A 15,611-nucleotide genomic window follows, 5' to 3' on the forward strand; every position below is an offset into this window, starting at 1 on the left:
TTGTCCCACCAAGCCGAACCAAACTCACTCCATTCTTTCTATAATTTTTTTTTTGAGACTAGCTAATCATAACCTGCAAGTCATTTTTGACACCTCTACAAATGATTGTCACTATTATTTTCATCAATAAAAAATATTACAACAACAATAAAAATTAAATTTGAGTTTCCACCCATCTATTCTCCAATCCTCCGCTAGGCTAAGTTTTTTTTTCTCCCACTATTTGATATTGATAAGTAAATAAGTAAATTTTGAAGTAGATTTTTTCGTGTTGAAATGCTTTAAGGGTGGAATGTGATTTGTTTTTTCAAAAAGCAACTTGCTTTTCATTTGATACTCCTATGCATCATATCAAACTTGCACGCATGATATGTAAGAGCGTTGTAAATGGGTTCATCACTACCAAAGGAGGGAGAATATGGTATGCCGTATCCATTGCATGTGTTTGAAATTGAAATTCTTAAAATTCTTGCGAAGTTCAGAATAGAATTTTCTTGAACGCCACTCAAATGCAATCACATATTTTTGAGATTGGTGCATATTCAAATTCATAATCTATATCTTATTGGAGGCATGCCATTATAAACAAGGGTGCTTTAAATAACCAAAATAATGAAAATTTGTATGAATATCACATATTTAGTTCGTAAGTTGTAACAACTAGCATCTCCTAATCTAACAAGTAATGTATCAAAGAAAGAAAGGAGCTAAAAATTAAACGTTTTTGGTCATTCAGTTGATAATGGAACCATAGTGGGGAAGTATATAAGATCAAGCAAGGAGAAGTGGAGAACTAAAGCCACAACACTTTTGACTCCACTAGCTCTTCCATTGCTATTTATCCATCTATACCAACCATTGTCTTAGATAATGCGACTCTATGTGCCTTTATCAAGAGAAGTTTACAATAGAAATATTATCACCCTACACTTTCTCTTCCATATCATTTCCATCCCAATTTTCTTAATATCTCTTCTTTTTCAATCACATTTCTTACCACTTCTATTACTTTTCTCTTTATCTTTATTTTTTTAAAGTAAAATTATACATACAATAAAAATTATACAATGTCATTTTTTTTTTATTTATAACTCTCCATTACTTCTTTTATTTTAAAGAGAAATATTATTAATAATGAAAAAAATAAACATAAAAGTCAACCAGTCTAAATTGTATAACTTTTATTATACATGTACCATTACTCTTTTTTTTTTTTTTCAATCTCTCTTATTTTCATCTCAATCAACCTTAAAATAGGATGAATAAATATCGCTAATCTTAATAATTTATGTTAATGAATATGAGTACCATACCTATATGCAATATGAATACAAGTATAAAATAATGATTTTTAAAAATTAGTGGTACATCTATGCTAATATAATTTTTTTTGAAATATTAGATAAAATACGTTTTTTGTACTTTAAATATTATGAATGTTAGTTTTACTCCCTATAAAAATTTAATATATTTTTAGTATTTACATTTATTTAAAAATACGTGTTTTAACGATAGACTAAAATCTCAAATCACTTTGATAAATATATATATATATATATATATATATATATATATATATATATATATATATATATATATATATATATATATATAAACATTTTACCCATTAAAATAAGTAAAGAATGTAAATATTTCTCAGTGTGAAAACATATAATAAAAATAAATTAACAAACTTGTATCTCACATTCACAAGTTACAATGGATGTGTTATATTAAATAGATAAACAAATATAGGAAAATTGAGAAGAAGACGAAAAGTACCTTAATATATTTGAAAATTTGCAATTATTTGTGGGGGGAGGATTTAGGTAGAACCTAAAATATGCCTAATTATATCTAAAGTAACTTTAAGTCATACCTAATTTCACCGGAGTTAGGCTCATTATATATTCCTATTTAACGAATAAAATGTTTATTATTAATAATGAATACATCTCCAATTGTATTTTATGTGTTTTTACCAATAATAATGACAATTTTATATATTTATATTTTATAAAAATTTTAATTAAACTTTGAACTTGTAATGATTCAATAGGTTATTACTTTTACTATAGTTTAAGTTACTATACAGTAGAAAGATTAAGCAATAACCAACTAACTCAAAGTTATATATCATATAATAAGTACCTAGTCATTTATGTAATTAATACATGTATAGGATACTAAATAAAACAATTAAAATCATAAAGTCTTTTATTGGATTACATACATACCCTATGTGTGTCCATATATATATATGATGAAAGATTCGTTTACTTCAAAAGTAAGTTTAGTTAGACTTACTCTGTTCAGTGACTCATATTCTATATCAAATTTTAACAATCTAAACGTTGAATTTAAAGTTACTAATGCATAGATCAAATATGAAAATTTCTAAAAAAATTGAAAATCATTTGATACTTCATTTCATTAATTCAAATCAATGTATAAAATGATTTTATGATTATCTGTCAATTTGAATTAATGAAATGAAGTATCAAATAATTTTTAAAATTTTTTTAAGATTTGCAGACTTAATCTATGCATTAAGAACTTTAAATTCAACGGTTGGATCGTTAAAATTTGATGTAAAATATGAGTTATTGAATGGAGTAAGTCTAGGTAGACTTAATCTTGGAGTAAACGGATCCCTCATCCTTTTACTCCAGGAGTAAGTTTACCCAAACTTACTCCGCTCAATAACTCATGTTTTACATTAAATTTCAACGATCCAACCGTTCAATTTAAAGTTCTTAATGCATAGATCAAATATGCAAAAGACATTAATTGTCGGCCATGCATTTATACAACAAAATACTACATCATAGTAGCACTATCAAAGCTAGGTCACCCCAACATGACCTTCCACCAGCTAACCAAGCCTTTTTACTAATTCTATCCTACTCTCATATCAAGTATGATCATAACAATTTCAACCATAAGAAAAACACACAATAAGCTTGTAAAAGAATTCAACACACACAACAACACAAAGTAGCAACATAAACAACTTAAAAAACAATAATCATTTAAACAACACAACTTCAACTAATCACCAAATTACCACATACAACTTACAACACAACACATCATAAACATAGACAACAATAAGCAACTAATGTGTTGTCACACATATAAACTATGAAGATCTCCTTCAATAGAAGTAAGCAATTTAAGTGGCTAAACTTTATCGAACTACAACATCTGACTTATCACAACTAGGTCAAGTATGGACAACATTATTATAAAGTGCCAAGCATAGAACTACATTTTGATTTCTTAAGTTTTGTCACTTAAATTAGGAAGTCTAATATTCCTATCAGGTAAAATAGTTTGGATATCACTAGTGCAAAAATTAGATTTAAAATTGGAGTTTTAAGATCAGTTACAAGGTAACCGATCTTAAAAGTGACGCGGTGACAATTTTGTAAATAAACTGAACACTTTTAAGATCAGTTCAAATTTAACCGATCTTAAAAGTACTTTTAAGATCGGTTCTGAAATAACCAATTTTAAAAGTTTCGTCAGAAACCTTTTATATTTCCCTCCAATCTCATTCTCTTTAATCTTTCCCTCCATTCGTTTTTTAAATCTCTCTCTCGCCCTCTCATTTTCTAAAGAGGTAAATTTTGTTATTGTTTTGTTTTCGTTTTCCTCTTCTTGTATCTCTTTTCATTTTCTCTTGTTGTTCTCTTGTCTCTATTTTCGTTGTAGGTTCATTTTGGGTAAATTTCGAATCTGGAACGCCCCATTCTGCAAGGAGAACGACCCGTTCTCCTTTCAGTACGGGCTGTACTGCATGGAGAACGGCCCGTTCTCCCTTCAGTACGGGTCGTACTGCATGGAGAACGCCCCGTGTTGCAGGAGAACAGGTCGTTCTCCTTGCAGTACGGCCCGTACTGAAAGGAGAACGGGCCGTTCTGAGTTTCATTCTTCAATTCGTGCTTTTCACAATCTGGAACGGCCCGTTCCAGTTTAATTTTTTTTTCTTGACCAGCACTTTTAAGATCGATTATAAAAGTTTACTTTTAAAATCGGTTACAGAACCGATTTTAAAAGTAAAAAATAACCAATTTTAAAAGCCTTTTTTCCACTAGTGTATGAGTCTATCACGACATTAGCTTGCAATACTAAGACCCATATGGAATTAGCTCACCGACTACCCTTCAAATAATATTGTGTCCTTTTAATACTCAGTTAGGGACTAAATCCCTAACCTTGTACCTTACTTGGTTGGTTACTTTATACACATATACCTTGACCATATGCCCACATACAATTTTCGCATAAAATCTAGAGGAGACAACTTAAAACAATTGTCTTTTCAGAAGCCAACTTATTTACTAAAGGGTTCTCAACTTGGGCACTCGGAGCACCATAACTTATATTCACAAAACGAGATATTTTAATTTCTAAATCAATTTTTACTCTCCTCTAGATTTATGTATCTCAACTAGACATGTATCTTCACTACATGCCTAGCAACTTAACAACTTAATCAACTATAGCATTATACAACTTCACAATTTAATCAACTATCAACTCATAACTTAGCAACATAAACATCATTATATAATATATCAAATTAAAACATAATAAGTTATCATCATACAACTTCATCATCATTCTTCAACTATTAGAAAACTTAGAATATATCACATAAGAATCATATAACTAACTGCTGATGTCATTCCCTAGATGCCCAATACCATTGAGATAAAGAGGTTTGTGTCTTGTCGATGCCTAATGTCAGTCCTCCTATGCATAATGTGGATGAGACAAAGAACCTCTAAGTCTCTTATGCCTAGCGTGACAAAACCCATGTCTATTCTCAATCAATTAAAGAATTTCTACCTAATTCACGCTCGACGCCACTCAACTTGCACCCAATGTCATTTAGGCAAAGATCCACTAACTTAATCATGCTTGGCACCACACCTCTAGGGTTCAGTGTCACCAAGTCAGAGAATTCTCGAGTTCTCACGCTTGGTGCCACTCATTCCCTTATTGACGTGACTAAGATAAGGAGCTCATTATTAACTTGTGCTTAACACTACCAATCTCACACCCATCATGATGCATAGGTGCCTTAACTTGAGCCATGCCCGACTCAATGAAGGTGCGCTCAGTGTAATGCTCATTTATGCACATAACAGATTCATCAAAAGACTCAAATCCTGAAATCAAACCAACCCAGATGACATGCAATCTAACAGACAACTATATACATCACCAAAACAACTCAAAACAACACATGCAACCAAACAAATACAAGAATCATCCAACTCATTCAAGAACACCTTCATTCAAGAGCACTTCCCTAACTACACTTAGATTCATAATTTTGACCACTGTAATCATACAATAATGAATCTAGGCAGCAAAAACAACAATTATACAACATCACAACAATTCAATTCACAAATCTTCCCTTATCTCAACTCCCAACACAAGAGAAGAAGGAAGAAAAGGAAAGACTTCGCACGTTTGATTCGAGATTCCTGACCTAGAAGCTTGAATCTCCACAACAGTTAGCTTGGATCAATTGTAGGAAATGATTGAAATCAAGTCTCATTAGGAAAAATAGGAAGAAAATAGTTTAACTCTAGAGAACTTCTCTCTAACTTTTTTCTAATTTTTTTCTTAAATTTGATCTTATGTAATTCTCATTTTAAGAAAAATCTTTTGTATCCTCCCTTAATCTGAATCAACTTATCTAAATCTGAAACTATTTCAGGAATAACTTAGAGATAACTTAATTCTCAAAATTTCTATACTCTTAAAACTCTAAAACAACTTTCATGACAATACAACATCAAAATCATATATTTAAACTAAAAATACTTAAAACACACAGTATTATAAAAATATCCATATAATTTCACGGAAATTTTAGTTGTATAATTTTTTGTTGCAAGATTTATTAGTATAATAATAAAGTGGAATTACATTTCTAAATAACATACAATAAAAACACATATTAGTCCAATAACTAAGGATTGGATTCAAATTCCTCAAAGATTCAAGTTTAAGCCCCATTCATTGTCAATGCAAGGACTTCCTAAATGGAAAACTAGTAAGTATATTTTTAAGTTTAGAGGTACATCCTAACCTTAGTAACTTTCTAGAGTTGACTGGCTTAAATCATTTATCATACCCCAAAAGATAAAAATGTCCAAATCTAATTACATTATTTAAACTTTAAATTAAAGGCCAATTTCTGAACAGAATTCAAATAAAAATGAACTAAAAAAAATAGTGCGGCATTGCATGACTATTTTCTTAAATTCCAAAAAAATAATTTTAAAATATTAAAATAAAAAGTTTTGAAATTCTGAATTTTAAGTTTAAAAAATTAATCTAATTGATACAAAAAATTAATTCAACAATGGTTTATAAATATCCGTTTTTTTATTTTTAACATTGATTGCGATTGAAGAAATTTGAGTATTTCAATTAAAAAGTTAATATATTTTAATTAGTTGTTTAAAATTGAAGTTAATATTGATTGACTTCCGTTTAATACTTTTTTTTACCTTAACATGTATAATCACCATGTAATACAGGGAATATAACATGGCTTTGCGAGAAAGAAAATACAGTGTAAGTACATGAAATTTAAGGATGAAAACTTAAATTCAATAGTACTTGATTCAATTTATTTTAAAAACTAATCACTTCCTTTTCTTTTCAAAATTTTAACAGAAATTTTAAAAACAAGTAATTATTAATTTCAACCAAACATACACTATTTTTTTTTTAAAAAATATTTATACTAAACCATAGATATAATGTATTGGACATATACGATATTTCAAAAGAAAATGAGATCCGGAAATATTTTTATTTGGATTACATTAAATTATTTTAATTAATTAAAGAAACCTTATTTGAAAATGGCAGTTTGATTCTGTCATTAAAATCTTACCATTACAAATTTGGATTAATTTTCTTTTAATTACCAAATGAATTTCCTTTAATTACTATATTTATTTTCTTTAATTGTCGGATTAATTACGTGATTTTTTTAGGTTTTTTTGACTCTATAAATAGAGGTCTCCGGCACACTATTTTTTTACCCCAAAACTTATTTTCTTACCCCCCAAAACATCTTTCTCTCTTCCTTCTATCTGAGTTCTCAGATTTTCTAGTTGTCAGTTCAACTCCTCAATTTTACTAACGTTTTTTCGGTATTTCAGGTTGTTCATAGCTGCGTCCACAATTTTATACAACAATCTTAAGGACTTATGTTGTCCATGAAAATCTCTTTGGGATTTTGTAATTTATTGATTTAATGAGTATATTGATCGGTGAGTACAACCACATTAAACAATATGAAATTTGTTACGGAATGTGACAGGACAAGTGAGGTTTCCTTGGCTTAGCTGCAAAGTCAAAAGGTAATTTTTTTTTATAAAATAAATAAATAAAGTATATATATAATATTGGAAGTTGATTAATATAGCTTTGTTAGATATAACTAGTGGTATAGTATGAGCTTGAAAAGTACTATCACTTAAGAGAAAAGATGAGGTGTGATGAGAGGATGAGAAGAGTAATTACGAGACATCATATGAGAAATGATGTATGCAATTAATATTTTTAGATTCTCTTCATAATGAGAATATTTAATTATTAATACACCTTATTATTGTTATTAATTTTCATAAATATAAATGAGATGAAACTCCCCTTAACACCAATATAATCATATATGTGATGTTGAACATATTTGTTATATGTTTTGAGATATTGGTTTAAAGTTCCCTCATATTTTTGTGATCATTTACTTGATTTGATGACTAGTATATTTTTGTTATTTGCTTTCGAGGTAATACATGATTATATATGAGTTTGACCTACATGACATTACGTGAGAGAGAAACTTCATGTTATTAGAAGATAGCTAGTATTGATCTAGTATATAATTAATTGATTAAATATTTTAATTGCATAATGAAATGTGAAATTATCCATATTATTTTTAATACTATGAGATGTTGGAAAGATACCATAAATTGATGGTATTCAACATGGTGAATTTTCTATTGTATTAGAAATACAATGATGATTATTATTTGATCTTTGATCAAAATGAGTGGTTATGTCACTACACTTGGATGTGGTGCACTTACTTTAAGATCAACCAATTAAATAATTGTTGAGTTAGAGTTTATTTCTCTTGATATGGTTGATTATGAGACTGAGTGGTTGAAAAACCTCCTAGTAAATATTCCATTGGGAATATAACATTGAAAATAATTTGGTAAAGCAATTGCTTATATAAAATGATTGAATTTATTGATTATGTGAAGTTAATAATGGATTCGGCCGATCCTATCACTTAAATCCCTAAGGAAGATATTGTTATATTAAACATCGAGGGGAATGAGATTTTATTAAGCACATGTAAACAAACAAGTGATGGTAACCCGACCTTTGTGATTGGAGATCCCATGGATAAGGTTCATATGGGTAAAAAACAAGTTACTTGTTAGTTCTGCTAGCACTAAATTTCTTACATCTTTGTTCCTTCCTAAAATAGAAGAAAGTGCTAGAGCTGCATTATTGAAAGGGTAAGTTTTATTGTTAAGCTTTATGATGAGAAAGCTTAACACATTATAAAACTTTTAATGATTTTCATATCTCTTATGAGTGGTGTATGATTTGCAGTATGCACTTGATGAAATCACCTATATGAGTGTCAAGTGGGACCGCTTGCATGAGATCTTGGCGAGAATTGTGGGGGTGTAATATGATTGATAAAACCGTTAATATACATTAAGTGTTTTGGTTCATATAGCTTGCTACACCAATCTCACTGTATGTTAAGTATTATCAATCTAGGACTGATTCATATAGCTTGCTACATCAGGTCCAATGTATTACAACCAATATGAGAACTCAGTTTCTTTTCTTCATCTCTCATTTTTAATGCAATCAAAAATAAAGTATTTTCTTTTGAAATATGTGAGAGATTGTTGTACATATATGATATTCCAAAAGAAAATGAGATCAGGAAATATTTTTATTTTGATTACATTAAATTATTTTAATTAATTAAGGAAACCTTATTTGAAAATGACAGTTTAATTCTGTAATTAAAATCTTACCGTTACAAATTTGGATTAATTTTCTTTTAATTATTGAATGAATTTCCTTTAATTACCAGATTTATTTTCTTTAATTGCCGGATTAATTACGTGATTTTTTAGGTTTTGACTCTATAAATAGAGGCCTCCGGCACACTATTTTCTTATCGCAAAACTTATTTTCTTACTCCCCAAAACATCTTTCTCTCTTCCTTCTCTCTGAGTTCTCAGATTTTCTAATTGTCAGTTCTGCTCCTCAATTTCTTGAGACGACTCTGTTGTATCCTGGGGGGTGACTCTATTGTATCCTGGGGGGTTTGCACGCCTCAGGAGAATTGTACTAACGTTTGTTCAGTGTTTCAGGTTGCTCATAACTACGTCCACAATTTTATATAATATAATGCATTTTCAAATGATGAAAAAGGTGGTTAGAAAGGAAAATTCTAATGAAGACAATTAGCTAAGTTTTTTAACAAAGATTTATTATCTATAATTTGAGTGAATACGTGGATATTTCGTTTTAATAACATGGTTAATAAAAAAAATGAGAGTAAGAATTTAGTTTGGAGGGTCAACACTCGTGTAATATTTTTTAAAATTGGACTATATGAATGCTGTTAAATTTGGGGTTGCATCTTGTCTTATGATCAGATGGAGATTATCTAGGTTTAATCTGGTGATCTGGCTGCTGAAGACTTTTTGAGCTGAGTTTATTTTTCTGTTCATGAGGTTCATTCATAGTCTTGTGCACTGTCTTCACGAGGTTTACTCTTAACAAATTAACTTATCAACAAGACTTACTAAGGAACTTAATTTTTTTTTCTTTCCTAAAAGTACTTCTTAAATAACTTGCTCAAACGGACCTTGGTCATGCTTCTTGTGTGTGGGGGTGACGGCTACATGTTGTTTGAGCTTGAGAGTAATTTGCTTCGTAACTATTTGTATGTTTTGAGTCAATTTTACTCAAATTAGGTATAACTACCATAAGTAACTAAATCCTATTAAATATGTAACTATATACTTAAAACTCAAACTCTGTATCATTAAGTTATAACACCACTGTCCAATTGATCCCATAAGTGGTTAAACATAGACTATTACTTACCTTAAAAAAGGAGCCAAAATTATCACAATTTAATGGCAACCAAAGAGATGCTCGAGAGATCCATTTACAAACATCTAAAACAGATCACTATGTCTTGCGTGTAAGCATAAAGACCGCTGGTTCCGTTGAAAATGGACTTAAATCAATGTGCCCCCAACGTGGTTTTGATCTCAAATTTGGCAGAATTTGACTTACCTTAACACTAATTAATTCCCCATGCCCCATGCTCCTAGGCCCGCAATTAATTTAAGCTAAAAATGATGAGGGATGCATTCATTAATTAAATTTGTTGCCCAATCTGAATGGCCAGTGCTTTTGGACGGTTTAAGAAGAAACAAATAAGCTGGCCTCACTCAACAAGTCCAACAAATGAATTGACACCTACCTCATTGTTAGTTATAGAAATCTCAGGACTACACAATCATCTTCACATTATAGCAAAATCATTTAATCAATTTGCTAACTAATCACCATACACGTTAACGTTTAATGAAATCTTCTCTTACTCGTATTACTGAAATGTATCTCCAATTCAATTGAGAGCAGTACCAACAATACTTGCAAATATTGTAAGTTTTATTCCTTTTGATATTTAAAAAATTATGCAATTATGAAAAACTCCCAAAACCTTAGAGGTTGCAACAAAAATTGTAGAGGATCAAAATTGACCATTAATCCTTTTGCTTTTCTTTTACCTTCTCAATATCTCAGATGTGATATTCTCCTTATGTTGTCAACTAAAGTCCCATACATGTATAACCCAAAGAATAACTTTACAAAATTAGAAAGTAAACTGGAAAGTAAAAAACAAATAAAGAATTTCATGAATGTATTATAGGATGAGATTTCATTCGAGAGGGGCAGAGAATGAAGCAATGGAGAGGCTAGTAGAACTGCCCTCAATGAAGGTCAATGCCCTCTCCAAGTTAGCAACTATGTCAGTCATTTCAGGCCTCTCCTTTCCCTCCAAGTTCACACAATGCATAGCAGTGTAAGCCATAATCTCGAGGGACTCAACCTCATTCACTTCTGGCTGTCCAACTCTATCATCCAACACACTCCAAAGCTCCCCTGATGCTATCTTTGGGCTTGTGTACTCCACCATCCCAATAGGCCCTGACCCATCTTCAGTTTTGAACACAGCCCTTTTTCCTGTGAGAAGCTCCAACATCACCACTCCTAAGCCATACACATCACTCTTTGTGGTCAGCACATTCAACACATAGTACTCAGGGTCTATGTATCCAACTGTTCCAACTGCTTTGGTGGAGATCAATTCTTGCTCAGTCTCAGGCCAAATTAGAGACAATCCAAAGTCAGAAACTCTAGCATTCCAGTTTGAGTCCAAGAGTATGTTTGAGGACTTGATGTCCCTGTGGATAATTGGTGGCACTGCATAGTTGTGGATGTACTCAATTCCCCTGGCAGCATCCAATGCAATCTTGATCCTCATCTTCCAAGAATTCAAAATGCTGCTACTTCTCTCAACATTGTTCTTGTCATGCAAATGGTCATGAAGTGATCCGTTGCTCATGTACTCATACACCAAGAGCCTCTCATCATCCTCCTCACAGAACCCAATTAGCCTCACCAAATGCTTGTGGTGAAGCCGGGACAACAATGCCACTTCAGAATCAAAAGCAATGTCTTTCTCCTGGAACTTCTTCTTCATAGTGCTGGTGTCTCCTCTTTTAATTGCCACTTCACGACCATCTCCTAACATGCCTTTGTAAACATTCCCAAAACTACCAGAACCTATCTTATTACTCAGTGAGAAACTTTCAGTGGCTGTTGCAAGTTCACCCAACTTGAAACTCTCAGTCCTGTCCAAATGCTTTGATGATGAACCACTCCTGTGCCTCCTCAATCTTCTTGAACCCTGCCTTTTGCTAGAAGAAAAAGTCCTATATGTTGTCCCATTAGAACCAACATTAGGCATGGGAACTATATCCACATAGGCATCACTCTCTGAGCTTGTAGGTCGCACAGAATTATTATTACCTAACTCTTCTCTCCTCAACAAAAACCTCCTTGAACCAACCCAAAGCAAATAAAGCACACTGCACAAACCAGCAAAAGCCCCAACTGATCCAACAACCAAAATAACCCACATTCCCCTCAACCCTCTCCCTCCATCTTGTTTTGGAACAACTTGAGTTGATGGTGGAAGCAACGGCACAGCTAGTGGAACCTCAATTGGACAAGGGTAACAAACACTCCCAGAACCATGACATAGAACATCAGAATCAGGATATGTACCACAAGAACCACAACCACCTTCAACACATGGACCTGGAAGAATCACTCCCAATGGAATCTCAATAGCCTCATGAAACTTACCCTTAGCACCCCAACAAAGCAGTGACAAATTCCTAGTTGTCAACCCACACACATAATCCAAACCAGCAACAAGTGACTCAAAGGAAACACCTTTTACTACATCATCATCACTATCAAAACCACCACCCCAACACACAACGACCCCATTCCTACGCTTAATACCACACGTGAAATCTTCTCCCAAAGCAAGACCAGAAAACTCCAAGGAACTCAAAACACCACCACCACCAAGTTGACCAGAACCATTGTTCCCTTTACAAACCAAACCACCGTGAAGGGTCAAGCCACACACGTGTGACACCCCAGCAACCAAACTCGACATAGCTAAATTCTCAAACTGTGTTTGAATCTCACTTGCACTTGCACCCTCACCCTCATCACCCCAACACACAACCCTACCACTCTCTCTCACTATCCCACACGAAAAACCACAACCACACGTGACACTTCGAAACCTTAACCCCTCCGAAGGCGAACTAAACTCGACCCCACCGCTTCCTCTCCAACACCTCACCGCACCGGATTGCACCTCTACAGCGCAAACCTGAGAGTCACCAACTGCCACGTCAGCCAACTGCACCGCGTCGCTGTGGAACACCCTCTTGGGGTGGAGCTCCGCCGCGGGTACGGCGGTGTCCCAGCAGTGGAGGCTGCGGCCTCCGGAGCGGAGGCCGCAGAAGAAGCTCCGGCCGCCGGAGATGGACTGGAAGGACACGTTGGGGAGGGTGAGAGGGAGAAGTTTTCCGTTACGGGAGCACTGGATGTGGTGGTTGGGCTCGCCGGCGACTATGCCGCAGACGGTGGCGGTGGCGTAGGTGACGGCGATGGTGGAGGCGGAGCCGAGGGCGGTGACGGCGGTTATGAGGAGAATGGCGGAGAGGGAGAAGAGGAGAGTGAAGGTTGGTGTCATTGGTGGGACGGTGAAGGTTTCTTCTTCTTCTTCATTGAGAGGGAAAATTGTTACGAAAGAAAGGAACTACAGAGAAAATCTCGTAAGGAAATCAATGCATACGTTTAACATTAACAATAATAATTAATAATATTACCTTCTTCCTTAACTTAAGGCAAATTTTCCATAGCATTAATTCTTTTTTTACTAAAATAATTTTACATATTTTAGAAACTTTTTAGCCAATAAAAGATAAATATTATAAATTAATAAGATATTTTTTGAGTTTCTAAATAAAATTATTTTTTAGGATAAAATGAAAAGTAATTACATAGAAAGTATGAATGCAATTACTAATTTTTCTCATAATTTTTATCAATATTAAATATATAAGTCGACATTTTTCAATAATTTAAGTTTTTTGTATTTCTAAGTGTTAGAATTTGATTTACGATAATTTGATTAAGTGATGGGAGTTCTTAATTATCTATGCCAAGTGTCAACCCAAGTTGATTGCGAGTATGATTACTATATATATTATTGAGAAAAAAAAAATTTATACCAGCCAACAATTAAAAGTTATTATTGATTTAAATTTTAGGTTAAATTAATTTATTGTCTCTATAATTTTTCGAATTTTTAATTAAGTTCCTATACTTAAAAACACGATCATCGTAGTTTAAAATTTTTGTAATTAAATCCTTCATTCCTTAATGTATAGTTATAATTTCATTAGTTTTTGTTAACGGGACATTATGACACAATTATTTTTTTAATAGGCTTAAATCATTTTATTTCATTTTCATTTATTTTAAATGTTTTGAATTAAATTTCTAATTTAATATTTGGAATTTCTTTTTCATTCAAATTTAAAATATATATCTGAATTTTTAAACTTTATGATATTTTCTATTTATATATATTCATAAAAATTAAGAAATTTTTTTTAAAAGATAGAACTTTTTTATCTGTATAATTTAAATTTGTATTTAATATTTCTATTTGTACAATACAGGAAATAAATGTCTATTTTATATGGTTAAAATTTATAATTAAAAATGTTTTTAAATATCTTAATATATGTAAATAATTATTTAAAATAATAAATTAATATGTTAAAATAAAATATAACGATTTATTAGTAAGATCAATAGCATCAACTTCTTGTTATGCATGTAAATATTTTTATTCCAGCCTACCAATTTATTTCCCACACAATTTTCGATTATTTGACATTCATTCATAATACAATAAAATGTTAACAAAGACACTGGTTCGTAAGTTGAATTACCGTGATTAAGCATGAGACAATCTTAAAAAGAGGTTATTTTATATATATATCTATATATATATATAATATTTAAAAATATCTTTATTATAAATTTTAATAGTATAAATAGACATTTATTTTATATATTGTATAAAAAAAATATTAAATTTAAATTTAAATTATGTAGATAAAAAGTTATATCTTTGATTTTTTTTATTAGCTTTTATAAATAGATGTAATTGAAAAAATGTCAAAAGAGTTTAAAATCTAAATGTGAAAGAAATCCTAAATTTTAGAATAATTAGCGTATTAAAATTAGATATTTAATTTGAAGCATCTAAAAAATAAAATAAAAAGAGAAATTTTATCATATTAAAAGATAATTGTCACAATATAATATGTAATCAACATATATAAACTAACAAAATTAAACCACTACAAAGAGATTTTAAATTGTAATGATTTTTTTATAGTGTTTTTAATTATAGGAACCTGATTAAAAAAAATTTTAAAAAAACTATAGGAACTAAAATATTAATTTAACATAAATTTTAAGGTAATTTATTTTTAAAAATCAATAAACTTGTTATATATAGTAATTTGTGATTGATAATAATGTAAAATTTATTTTTAGATAATGTATAGAATATTTACTTAAGAACATATTTAGTGATCAAAATATGATAGGATATGATATGAGAATGTGATAAAATCATAATAAGATAAGCTTGATCTTGTTCAATATTTTATGCATAGCATATAACAAACAAAATAAAAATATTAGAAGTTTAATTATCTTTTTGGTCTCTATAATTTTATATAATTTTAATTTTCTACAATCAAAAATATTTTATTTTTATTTTCTTTTAATCCATGCGATATATTGTTATAGGAACTTAAAATTTTAATTTA

The 15,611-nt window shown here is 31.0% G+C and overlaps 1 protein-coding gene across 1 annotated transcript; it reads right to left on the minus strand.

Annotated features, from left to right (window-relative positions):
• Window positions 1-10,994: 10,994 nt before the first annotated feature.
• Window positions 10,995-13,586, minus strand: LOC109799228 (putative serine/threonine-protein kinase-like protein CCR3). Its single transcript, XM_020359783.3, has one exon. The coding sequence runs from the start codon at window positions 13,448-13,450 to the stop codon at window positions 11,048-11,050; it is 2,403 nt and encodes an 800-aa protein (XP_020215372.1). The 5' UTR covers window positions 13,451-13,586; the 3' UTR covers window positions 10,995-11,047.
• Window positions 13,587-15,611: the final 2,025 nt, after the last annotated feature.

Source organism: Cajanus cajan, chromosome 3, assembly GCF_000230855.2.
Source record: "Cajanus cajan strain Asha chromosome 3, NIPB_CcT2T_4, whole genome shotgun sequence".
Lineage (NCBI taxonomy): Eukaryota > Viridiplantae > Streptophyta > Magnoliopsida > Fabales > Fabaceae > Cajanus > Cajanus cajan.

Coding starts and splice junctions, on each gene's coding strand:
- LOC109799228 (XM_020359783.3), bottom strand. CDS start 13,450: ATGACACCAACCTTCACTCTCCTCTTCTCCCTCTCCGCCATTCTCCTC.